Consider the following 19,112-nt stretch of genomic DNA (forward strand, 5'->3'; position numbering starts at 1 on the left):
GTCATTCGTGAGGTGTGCGTGTGTGCGTGTGCGTGCGTGTGTGTGTGTGCGTGCGTGTGTGTGCGTGTGTGTCCTCATGAATATTCAATGAAGGCGTCTGGCCCGTCACTCCAAGACATTCCTGTCCACTCGGATCCGTCCTGCCAGAGACGCTCCGGTCTGGACGGAATATTCCCTTTCATGAGCGGGACAGCGCCGCAGCCCTTCCTGACCCCCCCCCCCAACAGGACGAAGCCCAGCGCCTCACGACAACAGACGATGGATGTCCGCCCAGCTGCCGGCCCCGTTGGTAAAGAAAACGACTGATCTCATAAAGTAATTTAAAAAAACGAACATAAATAAGGGCTGTAAAATGGCGCTTTATAACCGGAGCACAGAGGAGATTCACTCAAAGGCACGAATCTCACGCACGAAGGATAAAACGTGCACGACTGTGGCGACTCCCGGCATCGGGGAGCCTTCCAGGCCGACCAATCAGAAGCCAGCTGATGGCAGCCGGCAACAATAATAGATCCACTCAATCGATACGACGTCACCCAATTCTGGAAATCGAATTTGAAAATGTCAGGCATAAGAGATGTTTGACTTTATATAAGCGAGTAGCTGCTGAACTGAACACCCAATCAGATCCATCGATCCGTCGGCCGTCCATTGATTCCCGTTCACATCCCGCCGAGCCGAATCTCAGCGGAACGCCGTGTTCAGAGGAAACATCTGCATGGAGGAGAACTCCGTCACTAATGAGCCATCTGCACTCCCGTTGCCCCCCCCCCCCCCCCCCCCCCCCCCGCTTCCTGATTGGACCGTCGATGGTTCGTTAGTCCACAGGTTACATTTCAACATCCTCCACCGGCGCGTCCGTCTGTGTCGGTTTGTCCGCGTGGCAGCGATCCAAAGAGAAAAAGATTTCGGCTATTTACCTCGGTGCAGTACAGCTGGAACGCTGTGAAGTCCCATTTCCTGGCGTTTGAGGCGTTGTATTTCAATATTGCATTCTGTAACAAAAATACAAAAATAAAATGCACTATTAAGAATTGAGAAGCAAAATTCATCTGATTTGTAATTTTCTTTTCCATAAATATAGTGCGATCAGTCTAAACGCGACAGCATAACTCAGTTTCTGGGTCGATGGCGCCACCTTTTGGCGCCATCAGGTAATAACAGCTGCAGGCCAATTGAAGCAAGGTTGAATAAAGTTTTTTGGAATTGAAGTATGCAGATGTGAAACTTACCTTCAGCTCTGAATGACTTGTTAATTTCTTGCTTAGAGTTTCCTTTATCAGCTCCCATCGACTTTTAACTTGCCGTTCTCTTGTTTCCTATGGGGGGGGGGGGGGGGGGACAGATGTCTTACTGAAGAGGCTCCATCACCTGTTGAAGAACTCCCAAAGATAAGGTAGTCCATACGGCGTTTGTTTTTTTGCATTACCTCGTCTTCCACGGGAAAAAGGTTGTAACTCGAGCAGGGCATCTTCACGTGGACGTCGTCCCAAGCGTCCAGGAATCCAGCAGGACAAGGAACGGGAGCGCCGCCATCCTGGAGGAGGTCCGTCTGCCGAAGGGAGCAGATTCATTTCATCAAACTGTTATTCAAATATTTGTATGTGTGTGTGTGTGTGTGTGTGTGAGAAAATCAAAGAACAATCATCGGATCACAAATCACACTGGATGCATTTTCTAAATGTACAAACTAAAGATGAAATATGTAAACGCAGCTTTATAACGACCACACATGTACTTCTGTTCGCAGGTTCGTCGTCTTTGCATGGAAACCTGCAGAGACGACGACCCGATCAAGCAGAATTCCTCCCCAGATCAAAGACAGAACTGCTCGAACCCGTATCATCACGGCGTGCCGGCCTGGGACGGCCTTCAGAGGAGGGAGCGCTCCGCCGCACTCGGGCCTCCTCCTCAGCTCGTTGATGGGCGTCCCGAGCCATTTCACATCAGGGGGGGCCGCTCCCCGGGCCCGTTCCTCCGGAAGCCCACCTGGCCCGGATCGTCTCCGAGGAAAACCCGACGACGAGGCCCCCGAGAAGAAGTCCGTGATTTTGGTGCCGCGCTGAACGAGTCCCTCGGAGCGTTCTGGGTTTGTCCCTCGATGCTGCTTCTCCTCAGAGGCCGCTGACACTGCGCCGTCTCCCTCCACGTCTTCCTCCACGTCTCCCTCCACGTCTTCCTCCACGTCTCCCTCCACGTCTTCCTCCACGTCTCCCTCCACGTCTTCCTCCACGTCTTCCTCCACGTCTCCCTCCACGTCTCCCTCCACGTCTTCCTCCACGTCTTCCTCCACGTCTTCCTCCACGTCTTCCTCCGCGTCTTCCTCCACGTCTTCCTCCACGTCTTCCTCCACGTCTTCCTCCGCGTCTTCCTCCGCGTCTTCCTCCGCGTCTTCCTCCGCGTCTCGTGGGGTCAAAGGTTGGGTTTCTTCATCCGAGTCCGAGACCGGAGGTTCCTCAACTTGTTTGGAGTCCACAAACTGAGACGAGCTGCTCTGGATTCCGCTGTCCTCGGTCATGTCGACGTCCTCCTGCGGTCGGCGCGCTCCGTCCGCGCTGGGGGGGTTCGGGGGCTTCACCAGCCATTGGTCCAGAGTGGCTCTCAGCTTCCGTTGCTGTCTTGGGTCCATTTCTTTCTGGTAAACCTTCATCTTCATCTTCAGGCCATGTGCCCCGGCCTTCGGGCGGACGTCCGTCCCGGTCGCCGTGCCGCTTCGCCTCCCGTCTACGGTCTCATCCTCTTTCCTTTGGATGCGTGGAGACGAGGCTGCGGAAACGAAGGAACACAACGATTCACAAAGATGGGCCCGCTGTTGGTGAGAACAACAACCCGACATGCGGGTACCTCGGGGGGAGGACGGACGGGACGCTCCGGCGCTGGCCTCAACCTTTAGTCTCTTGGGTAACGGTTCGAAGTCTGCCAGCGCCGCCATCCTACGAGAGGAACACAATAAACGTAGACGCTTCGGTTTGAGATGAACGAGCGTCTCGGCACGTTCAACATGAAGAGACATCAAAGGGCATCAAAGGGCACACTCACAGTAGAAGCGGAGCCGAAACAACGAGCGAGGCGCTACTCGCTGGAGTCCATCCCGGTTTCCCTTTCTTCAGCAGTCGAGCGATTCTGACAAAGTGAGACGCAGTCTGAGCCGGCACACAACAGAGCGCTGAAACACGATGCTAACGGGCTATCTCGCGTGCTGTATGAGCACGTAGGGTTAGCTTTACGCCATTAGCTCGGTGGCTAGCTAAGACACGATGCTAACGGGCTATCTCGCGTGCTGTATGAGCACGTAGGGTTAGCTTTACGCCATTAGCTCGGTGGCTAGCTAAGACACGATGCTAACGGACTATCTCGCGTGCTGTATGAGCACGTAGGGTTAGCTTTACGCTATTAGCTCGGTGGCTAGCTAAGACACGATGCTAACGGGCTATCTCGCGTGCTGTATGAGCACGTAGGGTTAGCTTTACGCTATTAGCTCGGTGGCTAGCAATGGAACAGCAAACTACGTTGTGTTTTTACTCAACATTTGATGTCTAGCGACAGACCGACTGTAAACCCAAACCGCAGTTCATGCGCTAACATTAGCTTGCTTGCTAACTAGCGTTGGACCAATGCTACATCGGGATGTCCAAACAAAAGCTTGATTAAATATTTTCGAACACATCGTCGGGATAATTTATGCCAAGAATATTACAAAGTGCTTGATCAGAATATATTTAACTTTGATTAACGTTAAAATGTACAAATGTATGCTTTTATTGCATTGACCATTACAAAACCAAAACAGTACCGCTGCTCAATTCCACAACACTTCCGCGTGATGACGTCTGAACTTACATATCGCGAGATTTCATGCTTTGCTCGTGACGTGGCATTTAACTAATTTATGGGATAAATTTGCACTCTTAGAAGCTGCCAGTGTTTGAAATAGATGTGTCGTAATTGATATTAACAATTAGTCTCATCGAACTTCATGATTTGGTATTGATACGGCCACAAATCAGGATATCCGGACTGTTTTCCGAGTTGAATTTATTTGTATTTTATTTTTACAAAGGTGGCGGAAACATAATATGGGGTTATCAAATTCTACTCGAGCGCGTCATGACTTTCTGTTATGCAGAAGAACAAGAAATTCTAGTCCAGTCGCAGCCAAATCTCACCTCTCGCGATATTTCCCTTATGAATAGAAGGTCATCCACTTGATATAGTTAACCTGTCGGAAATAAAGTGTATAAATAAAGGTGACTCGTGATTTACCTTTTGCGTGACGGGTTTATGAGGGACTGTCTCTGGAACCCATCCTTAACCATTTACCGTCATACGTTCCTGCGTGTACCTGTTCCTAGCCACGCCCACTTGGAAACACCTCACCTGTAGGAAGAAGCGCAGACGCAGTAAATTCGATGACAGCACACTTGATGGGGAGATAACCAGCGCCGTGGTCAAAATGTATTTATTTTACCTTGTTTTGTTCACGTTTTTCGTTTCTCGGACTGACAGCGCAGGTGAGAATCAGCTGATGCGGGTCACGCGCATATTCTTTATGATGCTCTGTCTCTGTCACGCGCGACAAAGACGCGGATCGGACGGCTTCTTAGTTTCCTGCTTGGGAGTTTCCTTGTTTCATTTGATTTTATGACTACAAAACCTTTAAATAAATAGGCCTTTTTTTTCTTTTTGATCGAATTAATCATTCTGCATTGCATCCTGTAAAAGAAAACACACACACGCACGCACGCACACAGTTGTATTTACAGTCGCTCTGTGTATTCACCTTTTCCAGACCCTTTAGGTGGGCTCACGTCGGAACTCTCCAAGTATTCCGTTGTCGTTCCTGAAGCCATTCGCATCGATAGACAGTCAGAAGAGGTAGGGAATTATCTAGACTAATAATCTTTTTAAATAAATGTTTTACTTAATATATTTGGGTTTTTTACCCGATGCAGAAAGATGGACCTGAGACGGTGTCTTATACCCTCCTCATAAACGGCAGGAAGCACGTCCTCCACCTGAAAAAGAACAGGTATGCATTAGCGTTAGCCAGAATTCTTCAGGCGTAATTTTCCATGTTTTTTTCCTCTCTTTCTTCTTTTCAGAGACTTTTTACACCCAGAATTTATTCAGTATTCACACGATGCCACAGGAGGCCACACCTCTTCGCGTCCCAAACCTCACGTGAGTCGAAACGTCCTCAGCCTGGCTTGTAAGGCCCGCCCCGACATTCGGACCTGAAGCCATGCGGGGTCTCCTTCCGCAGGTACATTGCTACTACCACGGCGAGGTGGAGGGGTACGAGGGGTCGGCGGTAGCGCTCAGCACCTGCGCCGGACTCAGGTTTGCACTTCAGTAAAGTGTCCCGTCAGGATTGCGCTGATTTGTTCCACTTTTGTTTTATCCAATTTAACGATCACTTTCTTGGAGAACCCCGGAGGAACATTTGGCTTTCTGGGCACACCTGGACACACCTGGACACATTTGTGGTTTGTTCCCGGCGGCTGCTTTTCCTGCAGGGGTGTGATCTTCCTGGGAAACCAGACGTACGGGCTGGAGCCTGTGCCGCAGTCTCCCGCCGAGGAGCACATCCTGTTCCTGCTGGAGGACGTCCAGTCCGGGCCCGTCACCTGCGGGCTGCTGGACGACGCCCAGCGGGGTCCCCTCGAGCCTGGCCGCTCCCTGGTGCCCACGCTGCGGGTTTGTTTCTTGGCTGCGCGAACGCCAGTATTTAGCGTGACCTGCGGGGGGGGGGTCAAGGAGACGTTTTTACCGACCGCCGTTTGCTCTTTCAACAGAAGAAGCGCAACTTGCCTCAGACTAAGTACGTCGAGCTGGTGCTGGTCGTGGACAATAACCGGGTGAGCGTGTTCGCCGCTTTGTCGTGTTTGTCGTGTTCCTACTGAGGTCGGGTCGTCCTCATTTGTGTTTGTTTGCATCTGCAGTACGTATTTAAGGGGTCGAACGAGACGGCGGTCCGAGAGGAAATGGTGGAGCTGGCCAACCTGCTGGACGGGGTGAGCTCCCGGGCCGCCGCGTGTCCGTCGTTGCCGTGGCGCCGCTTCCTCAACCTGCTGCCCTCGCCGTTCCGTTTTCCGTTGCAGTATTACCGGCAGCTGAACATCCGCGTGGTGCTGGTGGGTCTGGACATCTTCAGGGACGGCAATCCCTTCAGCGTGGACGTCGCTGCGGGACAGGTGCTGGGCAGCTTCGTGAGGTGGAGGAGGACGTCTCTGCTGCCACGGATCAGGAACGACGTCGCGCAGCTCATCGTGTGAGCGGCGTTCGATCGTTCATTCGTTCATTCATTCGTTCATTCGTTCGTTCGTTCGCTGGCCTGATGAACAGATTTGAGGTGTAATTCTTGCTGCGCTTGTTTCTCAGTGGGACGCCCACGGCGTTCCAAGGAGGCGTGTTGGGCGTGGCCTTCGTGGGCACCGTCTGCTCCGTGGCGAACGGCGGGGGCATCAACGTGGTCAGTCCCCCCCTCCCATTAGCTCCCAGCGCCATGTGACACCCGGGCCGTCTGACAGGCGGCTGCATTATTCATAGCAGGCTGTTTAACCGCCACCTGTCAAACGGGTCGGACTTGAACCGGGTTGCTTTGAGGGCCGTGACGAGGCAACTTCGCTTCGACTTAGTTTCATTGTACTTTGAGTCACGATGCGAGGAAGGAAGCTCTTCTGGAATTCACCTGCTCGTAAACGCAAATGCCTTTTTTTAGAAACTCGCGTGTTTAAACCCGTGGAGAGTGCGAGCACTGAGGCGCTGGGTGTGTCTCCGCAGTTCAGAGGCAACAATCTGGCCTTCGCCTCCACCGTGGTCGCCCACGAGATGGGCCACAACCTGGGCATGAATCACGACGACACGCGCTGCACGTGCGACGGCCGGTCGTGCATCATGGGCGCCTCGGCCGGGTGAGCGCAGCGTTCATCACCATCACAATCCAGAAGCAGCGGTTTCAAGCCTTCAGTCGGGACGCACGCTGAGATTAAACTAGATTATCGTTGAACGGAATTTACACTATTTAGTTTTAAGTGAGTGAAATAATAATAAAAAAAAATCATTAGAGCTATCTATTTAAATCATCGCTTCATTTAAAATTATTTACCGTAAATCTATTTATATTCTCTGTTAGATTTATAAAGTATTATATTTCAATAAAGTAAATCTATTTCAAAAATGTTGATCTAGATAAAAGTTCACGTCACAGCATGAAATAAATTTAACAAGTCTGTCATGAACTTTAAAACAATTGTTGACGGCAGCTTTATTTTTATGTTTGTCATCATCAAGATCCTAAAAAGTGAATTGTTTGTTTATTTAGGATCCTCTGTAGTCGTCACCATGGTAACAGCTCTTCTTCCATCACGCACAGCATCCTGCGCTTGACTGGAAGTGAATTCTTCCTGAACTGCTGTGTTGTATTTATTTTTAACGCTGGTTGTCCTGGTAATCCGGGCGGAACACATGTCGCCGGATCACCGGAACCGATCACCGGAACCGATCACCGGAACCGATCCCCGGAGCGTTCTGTTAAAGTGTCCTGGCTTTCTGCAGCGGCACGCCTGAGTTCAGCACCTGCAGCGCTCGGGACTTTGAGCGGCTGGTCATCAGAGGAGGAGGCGAGTGTCTGAAGAACCAGCCCAACTCGGTGGTTGCTATGGGCAACCCGGAATGTGGCAACGGCCGCCTGGATGAAGGGGAGCAGTGCGACTGCGGCACACCGGAGGTGGAGTAGAACACACACAAACGTGCATTGGGATTATATTAAATGGATCGCCTGCAATTCGGCGTTTGTTTACGTCGCTTTTTTCAAATGTAATTAAAGGATTACAAACAAAACTAAAAGAGCGTGAAGCAATTAAGTAAAATAATACCCCGATACATTTACACTGGCGTTTGTTTACGTGTAAACAAAGTGTGGCCTGGGATGAACCTTTGAGACCGGGAGCAGCAGAGAACGTCTTGTAGTTGATTTCAAAATAAAAGCATTCTGGTAGCTTCAAAGACATGTTTTGTTGGTTATGTCTGATTGGTTTTCATGCAGGAGTGCGACAACACGTGCTGCGACGCAACCACCTGCATGTTCACGCCGGGGTCGGCCTGCGCTCAGGGAGAGTGCTGCCAAAACTGCCAGGCGAGTGTCAGCCGGAGCTAAAATCTCCTACTATGGCGAAGACAATGGGTTGTTCTTCTTATTCCCACGATGTTTGGGCTTCATTTATAGAATGATGCCGAATATTGGAGGGCTTCTCAAGAAACCTCACTCTGAAAGAGCAAAAAGGAAGTTGGACCTAACGCTATGCGTGCTTATCGTAGGTCAGAGTGGCCGGAGCGATGTGCAGAAGAGACGTCGACATCTGCGATCTACCTGAATACTGTGACGGCGTCGCCGCGGCCTGTCCAGAAGACTTCTACATGATGGATGGCCGCACCTGCCTCGATGCCTACTGCTACGAGGGCCGATGCCAGACGTACGACTTCCAGTGCCGACACCTCTTTGCACCAGGTGCGACCAGAAGAGCCTGCCGCAGGGCCGTTGTTTCTGTGCGTGGGTTCCGCCCCGTGTCGGGTGGAACGCACGGCATTTCCGATTCCGACTGAAAATACTCGGCCAGCACAAAGTGTTGCCGGGAGGAAGTTGGTCTGAAATCGCTTCTCTTGTCGTTCTCGTTTTGTCTCAGATGAGGCGAGAAAAGCCGACGATATCTGCTTCACGAACACAAACACGCAAGGAACCTTATTTGGGAACTGTGGACTGGACGGCCGAGGAAGATTCATCAGATGCAGCGTGGCGTAAGTACTCCAGCGAACCCGCGGAACCATGGGAAGTCGAGTTCCACCTGGTTACGCCCACAGCAGCGAGAGGCATGAGCTTCACGTACCTGAGGATGAACTGCAGGAAGTAACTCTGAACCGTCTCCGCAGCAACGCCATGTGTGGGAAGATCCAGTGCACCGACGTGGACCTCAGCACCACCCCAGAAGGCGCTCAGATCAGCGTCCAGACAATCGACGGGTCGAATTGTGTCAACGCGGATTTCAACCTGGGCACCGACGTGATCGATCCGGCCTACGTGAACCCCGGCAGCCCCTGCGACGCAGGGAAGGTAAACGGGCCTCTGCAGAACCAGAGAGAACGGAGTCCGAGTACATTTGACACCTCGTGACTCACCAGCTCCACCGGAGCGTGATCCGTGTCCGTGTTTGCTTTCTTCCTGGTTGGGATGGAACCTGCAGGACACAAAAGCTGCCGGACTCGTTTGATTCAGTTTCGCCACTCTGGATCTGATTACATTTGAACGTTCCCTCTCAGACCTGCATCGACTTCCAGTGCGTGAACGCTTCCCTTCTGCTGCCCGACTTGGACTGCGATGCCCGGGTCAGCTGCAACGACCGAGGGGTGAGACGTCCGTTACCGTTTCTCGCCTTACAGCCAATAAAGACTCGGTCTGAATATACCTTTGCTCGCAGGTGTGTAACAACGAAGGGCGCTGCCACTGCCAGGACGAATGGGCCCCGCCCTTCTGCAACGTGTCGGGGCGAGGCGGCAGCATCGACAGCGGTCCCGCTACGATTGGTGGGTTTAAATGGTTACCGTTTGTAACTGGCGCGGCTGTACTACTGTACTACTGTACTACTACTACTGTACTACTCACACGACCTCGTTCTGCCTCAGACCACTCGCTCAGGAACGGCCTGTTGATCGGCTTCCTGTTGGGGGTCCCGGTTCTGATCGTCCTCATCCTTGTGCTGCTCTTCATCTTCAATAGAGAGTCTCTGGACCCGTGCCGATACAAGTAGGCGTCGCCTCAGGCCGAGGACGCGCTGATGGATATTTTAAAGGTTCCAGAGTTTTATTCTGATTTATTGTCTTTCTTGCTTTCATAGGTCGAGGAATGCCCAGGATGTATACGGCAGAAATGTTCCGCCGCCGCCGCAGATTCCACCGGAGAGGGTGAATATTTGTATTTTTCACGGGAGATGCAGATGGGGGGGTGGGGGGGGGGGGGGGGGGGGTGCACATCTAACCTGGTTGAGGATTAAAGCTTCTGTCTGATTCCAGCCTGGCTACCCCCCTGCTGTCTCACATCCAACCTCTGGGTATGAGCGCACGTCACTCTTTAAACGTTTTCAGTGCACTTTGTCTTCGTCTTCGTCTCGGCTTCATGTCCGTCTGTCTGTTTCAGGCATGGAGCCGCTCACGACTGGAATGCGGTCCCAAAGCACACATTCGCGCCTCCCAAACAGGGTCCGGGAGCGCCCAGACCAATCCAGCCCAAAGCAGCCATCTGATCAATCCGTTTCTCTTTTTGCTAAATATTTCCAGTTGTTCTGGGAACGTTCCAGGTTTGCTCCGGGTTGACACTATATGCAGGAACTACTTTAAAGCAGAAGGAAAAAAAACAATCAGATTACTGTTACTTGATGCCAGCACTTTTTTTTTGGGGTGAACTGTAATAACTTGGTGGTGGATGGAGCCGATAGATGGAAGTATTTATGATAATATAATTTATGTCGCTTACTGGACGGAGCAGCACGGTGGCGGTGGGGCAAATCCAACTTGGGGCCTCTCTGTGAGGAGTTTGCATGTTCTCTCCGGGTTCTCCGGGTTCTCCCAACCACCAGAAAACTTGAAAATTAGGCAAAGTAGCTCCAACAAATTGTCCTTAGTTGTGTGTGTGTGTGAATGATTGTCTGTCTGTGTGTGGCCCTGTGATGAACTGGCGGCTTGTCCAGGGATTACCGCGACCCGCTAACGGACAAAGCGGTTAAGATGAGGGATGAATAAATGAACGTATAAGTTTCACTCTGTTTTAAACATTTTAAATTGCATTAAGTGTAATAAAAATGTGCCTGGGAATGGATTCCATACTGTGTTACGAGTTTCTGACTAATAATTCTGTACTAGGGGCAGAATTAAATTATTACGGGTATCTTATTTTGAAAGGAGGTTAGCAGGAAGTTACGTTCGCCGTCTCCCGGAACTCGGGCGGCGCTAGCGTTAGGGCTAGCTGCTGCCCGGCGGTCGATGGCAGCGGAGGCCGCCGGCCGGCCTGCGGGCTGCCTGTGCGTCCTCTGCGGGCTTCCTGCTGCGGGGAAGTCCACGCTGGCGCGCGAGGTGCGCGGCGCCGCGTCACGGCGCGGCTGGAGAGCCGCCGTGCTTTCCTACGACGACCTGATCCCGGAGGACGCCTTTCAGACCAGAGAGGCGGAGGACGGTGGCGGCTCGGGAGAACTGGTGACGTCATCAATAGACGTGTATTAGAAAATTATTGTAGATTTCTGTGTGAGATAAACTAGATGAACATCCGCCGGTGGGATAACGTGAGAATAACAGCGTGTTTTATTTTATAAATACGCAACATCAGCTGTTCCCCCAGGTATGACGCAATATGCTGAAGCTTAGCTGCTTTGATCCTGAGGAATCTTAGCCGTTTCCTCCGTACTATGGGATCCTCTTCCTTCCTGTTTCCAGCACACCGACTGGAAGCTGCACAGACGGGCCGTTCTGCAGCGCGTCGACGACTTCCTGGAGGGACGCGGCGTCCCGGCCGAGCCGCGGATCAGCGGGGCGGCGTGGGAGCGGAGCCTCGGACCCCTGCTGCCGCCCGCCGCCGACCGGGCGCCGCTCCTCCTCCTGCTGGACGACAACTTCTACTACGCCAGCATGAGATATGAAGTTTTCCAGCTTGCGAGAAAGCGTAAAGAGCGTTCCCCTCTCGCGGCGGACGTTCCCGTTCCAGCCGTGGCGTGGACCTCACGCCGACGTTCCCCTTTGCAGACGCGCTGGGCTTCTGCCAGGTGTACCTGCGCTGCGACCCGGACGCCTGCGTGAGCAGGAACCGGCGCAGGTGCGAGCCCGTTCCCGCCGGCGTGGTGCTGGAGATGGCGACGCGTCTGGAGCCGCCCAACCCTCGGAAGAACGCGTGGGAGAAGAACAGCGTTCCCCTCGACGCCTCCGGCGGCTCCCCCGAGCGCCACGCGTAAGCCGCGGCGGGGTCGATTTAGTCCCCGCCCTTAAAGCGGTCGCTAACCTGCCGCTTCCGTCTGTCTCAGCCAGGAGGTGATGGCGTTGATCTCGTCGGCGCTGAGCGACCCGCCGAGCCCGCTTGAGGACAACGCCGAGCGAACGGTGCGGGGGCGTGGCTCGGACCAGACGGTTGGTTTTTAAACAAAGCAGCTGCAGGAGGAGGAGTTATTTCTGGATCGTTGCAGGAGGCCGGCCGCCTCGCGTGCGCCGCCAGCGCCGTCCACCAGGCCGACCGGGCCTGCCGACGGCTCGTATCCGACGCCGTGAAGGCGGCCCGAGGTCAGTCGCCGGCGTCGCCGCCACGTTCCGCTCGTTCGCTTTCTGGCGTGACGATCGGCCGTTTCCCACCTCGGCTCCAGAAATCCCGGTTCCGCCCGAGGATCTGAGGCGGCTGGCGGCGGAGCTGAACGAGTCCAAAGCGGCGTTTCTTCAGGGACTGCGGCGACGGCTGCTCCGGGACGCATCCGTCCGTCGGGAAGACGACGTCGGACGAGCGGCGGACGCTTTCGACCGCCAGACGAAGGAAATCCTGTCGAGGATCACGAGCGAAAAGAAACGGACTTGAAGCTTGTTCTTTGTTTCACATTTAATGGCGGTTTCCTGGAATGCGCTTCAGCTTGTCACGCCGCCGTGCACGACGTGCACGCCGCGGCGGCGGCGAAAATAAAAGCTTCATCGCTGTCCTTGTAACGCTTTCCTCATTTCTAATACTGAACGAGATCCGGCGCCGTGCGAAAGGCTCTCCTTTGAAGTTTCTATAAAGTGGGCGGTCCCAGAGTTGGGGTGAGGCGACCCGTGAAAGTGGGCGGTCCCAGAGTTGGCGTGAGACGACCCGTGCGCGTCGGTGAGAACGGCCGGAATCACTTCCTGTGTTGCCCGCGGGCGAAGTGGCACGCGAAGTCGTACCGGTCGCCGCACAGGTGGCCGCAGATATTGCACTGGAACGGGTGCTCGTAACCGTGGCAACCCATGTGTATGGTGTAGAGGATGTTATCCAGGAAGTGGACGTCGCAGTGCTGACATTGATGCAGGAGCTGCGGGTCCGGCGTGCTCGGCTGGCTGTTGGTCAGCGTGTTGCTCCCGAAGCCGAGGTCGGGCGCCGGGCTGCCGCCCCCGGGGGCTGAGGGGGGCGAGTCTTTAAGTGGGAAGCTTCGCACGCTCCTTGAACGCACCGCGTGCTCGCTGAAGACCTGCTCGATGACGATGGGCTGCTCCGACGGCTCCCCGTCCGGCGTCGGATGAAGGTCGGCCAGCTGGCCGGCGAGCGCCGACAGCTGGTCCAGAGGGTTGCCGAGCGTCGGGCCAACGGCGCCTCTGCTGCGAGCGTGACCCTCATCCGCCCTGGAACGCGTCTTGTGCTCGCCGCCGTCCAAGTGGCGGCGAATCTTCTGAGACAAGTCGTCCAGGTAATCGGTCTCCGGCGGTCCCACGGCGGGGGGCGGGGTTAAGCTCACGGGCGGTCGCCTGCCGAAGCCCAGCGCGCCCGGCCGCTTCTGCAGGGAGTTCAGGATCCTCTTGGTGGCGAACGCGGAGCGGGTCACCCTGGCGGGCGGCGGCTTGTGGCGGCGGCGGCGGTGGTGCGACAGGTTGCTGCGGTCGCTGCAGCGGAAGGCGCAGAGGTCGCACTTGTACGGCTTCTCTCCCGTGTGCGAGCGCATGTGGGCCTCCAGGTGGCGCTCGTAGGCGGACGCGAACGGGCACAGCTGGCAGCGATGGGGCTTTTCTCCTGGGGGGGGGGGCAAATGGGAAATGGGAAATGAATGCGGTTGAAACGCTGATGCTAGCCGCCGTTTAGCAAGGCAGTAACCGGACGAGAGGCACCTTTGGGGCTCTCACCTGTGTGGATGCGGGTGTGCTCGATCAGGCGCGCCATGCCCTTGTTAGCGTAGCTGCAGTAGCTACACCTGTACTTCCCATCGCAGGTCCTCTCCAGGCTCTCCACCTGCGCGTCGGGGCCCTCCTCCATCGACAGGCTCACCTCCACGGACGGGGGCTCCGGGCCGTCCTCTGCGCTCCTGAGGGCAACTGGAGCCAAGCGCACAGTCTGCATTCATTAAAGATGTGCTAATGCGTGACGTCACCCCCCCCTCCATCCCATCCTACCTGCTTGAAAAGGCCCCCCGGACTCCTTTTCTCCGTAAACGGACCCAGAGATCATGTTGACGTGCTGGGTTTGCTGGGTTAGGTATTCTTGAAATTCCCTCACGAAGTCCACAGGCTCGGTTTTCACATCTTCCATTTTCCTCCTGTGGAGATGAGACCAGGCGGCGACGAGTCAGCGCCATCGCTCCCGTCAACGGGCAACGGCCTGGCTAGCTAGCCTGTGCGCCAGCCTGTGCGCTAGCCGCGCTAGCTCGACGCGCACAGACATTTTGGGTAGTTTTCTAATAACAAATAGCTAACGCCACGCCTCGTAACTCACCTCTCAGGTTCTAAGTGACATCGCTGACAGGAATAGACGTGATAATAGCCGAAAATAAATAAAAATAATAAACCAAGCGGTTTAAGACGTCAAAAGGAGGTGATTCTGTATTTTCTCCCCTAAACGTCAGTCTGACGCAAATGGTGCGTTCAAGGTTGTTGGAATAAATCTCGCCCCTCAAACATCGCATATAAAATCTACATTTAGCTAATAAGGACTCAGATTATTATGGCTACGGTGCCAATAAGATCTTTTATGTCCTTTACATGTAATCACCGCACGGTAAAAATAATAGCTTAGCATAAAAACAACTACTAGGTTTCGCTCAGTCAGATGGAATTCAGGATTCCACAACGTCCGACTTCCTTGAAGGCAGCATCAGCAGTACGTATTATCAAACAAACATGGCGACCCCCATTGCTAGGATGTTTACTAAGGTGAGTCTGGACGTATGTTTGTAGATTTAAATAAGAAAATGTTGCAGGGATGAAGGAAAATGGCGTCTTAAACTACCGGAGAGGAGCGTTTTGTTCATTTGTGTTGCGCGGATCGGAATATTAGAAGCTGTTTATTATAGACCGAACAAGTCTAGACAGTGAAGAAGAACTCAAAAAGAATAACAAACGAAGAAGTGATGGAATTACTGGTTGAATAAAACCCAAACAGTGTACTCAGCGAGGCACACGGTGCAGTTTAACCCTGCTTTTAGTCTTGCAGGCAGATCTGTCGACCGCGCCGGTTCGGATGGAGGGGCCTGTCCAGCAAAGGCGCCCCCGCCGAGACCTCGGAGCGGGCAGCCGGTCCGGTCGCCTTCCCCCCCCTTCAGACGTTCTCGGAGGAGGAGAGCATGATGAGAGAAACAGGTGCGAGGCCTTCCAGGTAGCGTGCGGTTCAGCCCCCAAAGGTGTCCTCTCACGTCTGTTTCTCTCCCTGCAGTGCAGAAATACGCACGGGAGCGCATCGCGCCGTTTGTGTCCAAGATGGACGAAAGTTCTACGATGGACGAGGACGTCATCAAGTCTCTCTTTGAGCAGGGTGTAAGTGACCTCAGTGCAGATCTCAGGTGTGTGACTGCGGCCAGGTGGGCGACGCCCCTTTCTTTCACAGCTCATGGGGATCGAGATTGACCCGGAGTACGGCGGGACGGGCGCCTCCTTCTTCTCCTCCATCCTGGTCATCGAGGAGCTGGCGAAGGTGGACCCCTCGGTGGCCGTGCTCTGCGACATCCAGAACACGCTGATCAACACGCTCGTCGCTAACCTGGGCACGCCGGCTCAGAAGGAGCGCTACCTCGGCCGGCTCGCCACCGACACGGTGAGCCGTTTCTCCCGCGGGCTCGGCTTCGCTGAGCTACGCTAACGGCGCTAACGGCTGCCGTGTTGATGTCGTTTCCCGAAGATCGGGAGCTTCTGCCTCTCCGAAGCCGAGTCCGGCAGCGACGCCTTCTCGCTGAAGACCCGCGCCGACAAGCAGAAGGATTATTACGTCATCAACGGATCCAAGATGTGGATCAGCAACGCGGAGCAGGCGGGCGTCTTCCTGGTGATGGCCAACGTGGACCCGTCTGCGGTGAGCGCCGTTCCGTCCGTGCGACCGTTGCCGTGGCGACCTCGTCGCGTGACGGCGGTGGACTCTTCACCTGGCAGGGGTACAGAGGCATCACCTGCTTCATCCTGGACCGGGACACGGAGGGGCTCCAGATCTGCAAGAAGGAGAACAAGCTCGGCCTGCGAGCCTCGTCCACCTGCCCGCTCAACTTCGACAACGTCAAGGTGCGGCCGCGCCTCCGTTGTGCCGGACCAATGAGAAGCTCCGCCTGCTTGTGACCTTCACTCGCTTCCTGTTCTTCGCTGCAGGTGCCAGAGAAGAACGTTTTGGGACAAGTCGGACACGGGTACAAGTACGCCATCGGAATGTTGAATGAGGGCAGGATTGGAATCGCCGCTCAGGTGAGCCCTGCAGGTGTCGGCTGGCGAGATGAGGTCGCCTGCGGCCGATTGGCCCATCCTAACGCTGGTGCTTCCCCATTGGACGTCCTAAATGTTTATAGCATCTGAACGACGGCAGCTTTATTTCTTAATCAATCGTATTGCTAACCCAGTGTGTGTGTGTGTGTGCGTGTGTGTGTGCGTGTGTGCGTGTGTGTGTGTGTGTGTGTGTGTGTGCGTGTGTGTGTGCGCGTGTGCGTGACAGATGCTTGGACTGGCGCAGGGTTGCTTTGACAACGCCGTTCCTTACACCAGACAGAGAATGCAGTTTGGGAAACGCGTCTTCGACTTCCAGGTGAGCGTCGGGATCGGACCTCGGTCTGCGGACGCGTTCGGGGTTGTCGGCTCGATTCCCTGACGCCGGGCCGCGACCCTTCGTTTCGCAGGGCATGCAGCACCAGATAGCTCACGTGGCGACGCAGATCGAAGCGGCCCGGCTGCTGACGTACAACGCCGCTCGCCTGCAGCAGGCGGGCCGGCCGTTCATCAAGGAGGCCTGCATGGCTAAATACTTCAGCTCGGAGGTGAGCGCGTCGGGTTCTGCCCGTCCCTCCGTCCGTCGGTGTGATCCTACAGTTTATCTTCCTCAGGTCGCGACCCTGACCACGTCTAAATGCATCGAATGGATGGGAGGAGTCGGCTTCACCAAAGACTACCCGATAGAGAAATACTACAGGGACTGTAAGATCGGTGAGCGGAGCACATGTGGATGTTCGGGGCTGTGATTGGTCCAGAGGGGGCGGAGACAGCCGCACTGATGGCGCCGGCTGTAATCGGACTCTGTAGGAACCCCCCCCCCCCGGTGAACCAATGATTAATTCTAGTGCTTTTTTCTCCATGTGCAGGTACCATTTATGAGGGAACCACAAACGTGCAGCTGTCCACTATGGCCAAGTACATTGATAAGGAGTATGACCTCTGAGGTCATGTGACCAGAGCCAGAAGCTCCTCCTCCCATCACGGATCCTGGCCGTAGGATCAAATCGGTGTCGATTCAAATAAATGATTTATCGCTGTACCATGAAATGATCTGTTAAACGGGATGTTTCAAAATCAATAAATGTCCTCAGCTGTCGGTCTTTCTTCAGCCGTGTCGTGCTGACGTATGGCCGCTAGATGGCAGCATTCTCCTGCCGTGACTGTAAACGCATCTGATGATGTTTTCTATTTACTGGTCATTTCCCCGGTGAGGTTGATGACGTTTCCTGCCGCCTGCGCGCACTTCTTGTCTTCCATTTGATAAAGACGAATTGCGTCCCGAGTTTTTGCGCACCTTAAAGACGCGAGAGCAGTTTGTGGGCGTTTTAGTTTTAGTCAATCGTTTTAAATGACGAGACGTAATTATCTTCAAAATCCACTTTCCGATAGAATAAAAGCCTCCGATAAACAGAATATAATCAAAATAATAACGTTTAATTTCATTTCATTCAGATGAAAGTCCTGGAAATGTCGGTTTAATTAATTGTATCTCTGGTGTCTGTAACGTTTCATCGTCATCCCTTTATTGACGCCCTGTTATCTGCGTTTTAGTGCTGCTTCCTCTGGATCTGGAGCGAATATTCTGAGTCTATTATAGATATTAATCCTGTTCCGATTGAGCCCTAACCCGAGGCAGACTGCTTCCAGGATGGAGCTCAGCAGAGCAGACTTCATTATTAAAATAAACCCGCGTCTGCATCATCAATAGTTTTTCTCCTCCGACTCATTGTGTCTTTTGTGCCTGATGAAGTTAATCTGATGGAAAACAGACCCCCCCCCCCCCCGTCGTCGTTAACGCAGCTATGAGACCTCTAATTACTCGGGGGTTCAAGTAGCTTTTCACAAAACACAGTGTTGTCCTTTAGCGATGGAGAGCGCGCCATGAGCCAAAAGTGTAGGGTGAGCAAATTCAATTGGTTTGATTCTCTCTCTCTCTGCATCTGCTTCGAGATAAAGAGGGACTTTATATTCTGTATGTTCTTTTCATTTGGGGAATGAATTAATAAAAACAAAAGCATCTAAATCTTTATAAATAATTTGTGTGTGTTTATCTTGAGCTTCAGGAACTCCCACCTGTTCCTCCCGTGTCTTTATCTAATCTCATCGCACTTGATCGTATAAATGTCTCATTACGCACACAAATAGAATAACGATGAGTTCATATAACGCGCAGGGCTTATTGTGATCTTTAACGGGACCGTCTTGCCGTAAATCACCTGATGCCCCCCCCCCCCCCCCCCACGGTAAGTATTCCGTTTGATGGCTGCCTGTAGAATCTCAGGACTAATTAAATCGCACTGAAGTCAATGAGCTCCGGTGCAGGAGAAACGCACGGTGCGTATTTCTTTCCGGTTGCGCACACAGGTTGAGTTTGAAAGATGAATACGGCAGGTTGATCTAGCAGGTCAGCTTGAAACTCGTTATCTTTGCAATAGAAATAAAAGTAACACAAAGTGGAGTTTTGTCCGATTTAAGTATTGTTCCTTGTCTCGTCTTTAGCGGACATCGGTGCGTAAAACGTGCGTAATATTTGTGCCAAAGCTACTCCGCTTGCAGCTTGAGGTGTAAATAATTTTCCGGACCATTTATTCAATTAACTGACAGATGATTGCGATTCGTGCGCGCCCTCAAAAGAGACATTTTCTCCTTTGATTTAATTGGATTATAAAGGGGGGGGGGGGGGGGGGTTC

General features: G+C 53.5%; 5 protein-coding genes across 6 annotated transcripts in view; 3 read left to right on the forward strand and 2 right to left on the reverse strand.

The window, feature by feature from the left end:
- Window positions 1-3,813, reverse strand: part of LOC137910369 (poly(ADP-ribose) glycohydrolase-like) — a 4,124-nt gene extending 311 nt beyond the window's left edge. Inside the window, exons 1-7 of the mRNA XM_068754807.1 lie at window positions 3,794-3,813; window positions 3,040-3,123; window positions 2,845-2,933; window positions 1,838-2,766; window positions 1,430-1,552; window positions 1,233-1,319; window positions 921-995 (exon numbers count right to left, since the gene is read on the reverse strand). Of these exons, the coding sequence (XP_068610908.1) occupies window positions 921-995; window positions 1,233-1,319; window positions 1,430-1,552; window positions 1,838-2,766; window positions 2,845-2,932 (1,302 nt within the window). The 5' untranslated portion in view covers window position 2,933; window positions 3,040-3,123; window positions 3,794-3,813. The remainder of the gene's footprint in view (window positions 1-920; window positions 996-1,232; window positions 1,320-1,429; window positions 1,553-1,837; window positions 2,767-2,844; window positions 2,934-3,039; window positions 3,124-3,793) is intronic.
- Window positions 3,814-4,453: 640 nt separating this feature from the next.
- adam9b (ADAM metallopeptidase domain 9b) lies at window positions 4,454-10,867 on the forward strand. The gene is made up of 22 exons (XM_068754809.1): window positions 4,454-4,511; window positions 4,790-4,875; window positions 4,953-5,029; window positions 5,103-5,181; window positions 5,264-5,340; window positions 5,517-5,697; window positions 5,796-5,858; window positions 5,943-6,014; window positions 6,102-6,271; window positions 6,382-6,472; window positions 6,784-6,914; window positions 7,558-7,729; window positions 8,048-8,137; window positions 8,320-8,509; window positions 8,685-8,796; window positions 8,929-9,109; window positions 9,316-9,402; window positions 9,474-9,579; window positions 9,679-9,799; window positions 9,891-9,957; window positions 10,066-10,103; window positions 10,190-10,867. The coding sequence occupies exons 1-22, from the start codon at window positions 4,454-4,456 to the stop codon at window positions 10,293-10,295; spliced, it is 2,355 nt and encodes a 784-aa protein (XP_068610910.1). The 3' UTR covers window positions 10,296-10,867.
- Window positions 10,868-10,992: 125 nt separating this feature from the next.
- Window positions 10,993-12,716, forward strand: LOC137909821 (L-seryl-tRNA(Sec) kinase). 2 transcript variants are annotated; one of them, XM_068754246.1, is made up of 6 exons: window positions 10,993-11,259; window positions 11,479-11,704; window positions 11,785-11,986; window positions 12,060-12,135; window positions 12,219-12,312; window positions 12,393-12,716. In XM_068754246.1, the coding sequence occupies exons 1-6, from the start codon at window positions 11,032-11,034 to the stop codon at window positions 12,596-12,598; spliced, it is 1,032 nt and encodes a 343-aa protein (XP_068610347.1). In that variant the 5' UTR covers window positions 10,993-11,031; the 3' UTR covers window positions 12,599-12,716. The 2 variants fall into 2 exon arrangements, with proteins under 2 accessions (XP_068610347.1, XP_068610348.1); XM_068754247.1 differs by having other exon boundaries at window positions 10,994-11,241.
- Window positions 12,717-12,863: 147 nt separating this feature from the next.
- Window positions 12,864-14,571, reverse strand: LOC137909820 (zinc finger protein Pegasus-like). Its single transcript, XM_068754245.1, has 4 exons — window positions 14,456-14,571; window positions 14,137-14,279; window positions 13,870-14,058; window positions 12,864-13,759 (listed from the first exon to the last, which is right to left on the reverse strand). The coding sequence occupies exons 2-4, from the start codon at window positions 14,270-14,272 to the stop codon at window positions 12,894-12,896; spliced, it is 1,191 nt and encodes a 396-aa protein (XP_068610346.1). The 5' UTR covers window positions 14,273-14,279; window positions 14,456-14,571; the 3' UTR covers window positions 12,864-12,893.
- A 288-nt stretch (window positions 14,572-14,859) lies between these two features.
- On the forward strand, window positions 14,860-17,511 carry acadsb (acyl-CoA dehydrogenase short/branched chain). Its single transcript, XM_068754585.1, has 11 exons — window positions 14,860-14,892; window positions 15,165-15,318; window positions 15,392-15,492; window positions 15,563-15,769; window positions 15,854-16,024; window positions 16,102-16,227; window positions 16,312-16,404; window positions 16,649-16,738; window positions 16,830-16,967; window positions 17,034-17,133; window positions 17,289-17,511. Exons 1-11 carry the CDS (start codon window positions 14,860-14,862, stop codon window positions 17,363-17,365), a joined length of 1,290 nt encoding a protein of 429 aa, XP_068610686.1. The 3' UTR covers window positions 17,366-17,511.
- Window positions 17,512-19,112: the final 1,601 nt, after the last annotated feature.

Source organism: Brachionichthys hirsutus, chromosome 21, assembly GCF_040956055.1.
Source record: "Brachionichthys hirsutus isolate HB-005 chromosome 21, CSIRO-AGI_Bhir_v1, whole genome shotgun sequence".
Lineage (NCBI taxonomy): Eukaryota > Metazoa > Chordata > Actinopteri > Lophiiformes > Brachionichthyidae > Brachionichthys > Brachionichthys hirsutus.

Bases quoted from the DNA above. Each gene is read 5' to 3' on its own strand.
- adam9b (XM_068754809.1), top strand. From the start codon at position 4,454: ATGTATTTATTTTACCTTGTTTTGTTCACGTTTTTCGTTTCTCGGACT. The intron at 6,473-6,783 runs GTCAGTCCCCCC...GTGTCTCCGCAG, and splicing joins ACGGCGGGGGCATCAACGTG to TTCAGAGGCAACAATCTGGC. The intron at 9,800-9,890 runs GTAGGCGTCGCC...TTGCTTTCATAG, and splicing joins CTGGACCCGTGCCGATACAA to GTCGAGGAATGCCCAGGATG.
- LOC137909821 (XM_068754246.1), top strand. From the start codon at position 11,032: ATGGCAGCGGAGGCCGCCGGCCGGCCTGCGGGCTGCCTGTGCGTCCTC. The intron at 11,260-11,478 runs GTGTATTAGAAA...TCCTGTTTCCAG, and splicing joins TGGTGACGTCATCAATAGAC to CACACCGACTGGAAGCTGCA. The intron at 12,313-12,392 runs GTCAGTCGCCGG...CCTCGGCTCCAG, and splicing joins CGCCGTGAAGGCGGCCCGAG to AAATCCCGGTTCCGCCCGAG.
- LOC137909820 (XM_068754245.1), bottom strand. From the start codon at position 14,272: ATGGAAGATGTGAAAACCGAGCCTGTGGACTTCGTGAGGGAATTTCAA. The intron at 14,059-14,136 runs GTAGGATGGGAT...GCTTGGCTCCAG, and splicing joins CGGGGGGCCTTTTCAAGCAG to TTGCCCTCAGGAGCGCAGAG. The intron at 13,760-13,869 runs GTGAGAGCCCCA...CCCCCCCCCCAG, and splicing joins GCACACCCGCATCCACACAG to GAGAAAAGCCCCATCGCTGC.
- acadsb (XM_068754585.1), top strand. From the start codon at position 14,860: ATGGCGACCCCCATTGCTAGGATGTTTACTAAG. The intron at 15,319-15,391 runs GTGCGAGGCCTT...CTCTCCCTGCAG, and splicing joins GAGCATGATGAGAGAAACAG to TGCAGAAATACGCACGGGAG. The intron at 17,134-17,288 runs GTGAGCGGAGCA...CTCCATGTGCAG, and splicing joins CTACAGGGACTGTAAGATCG to GTACCATTTATGAGGGAACC.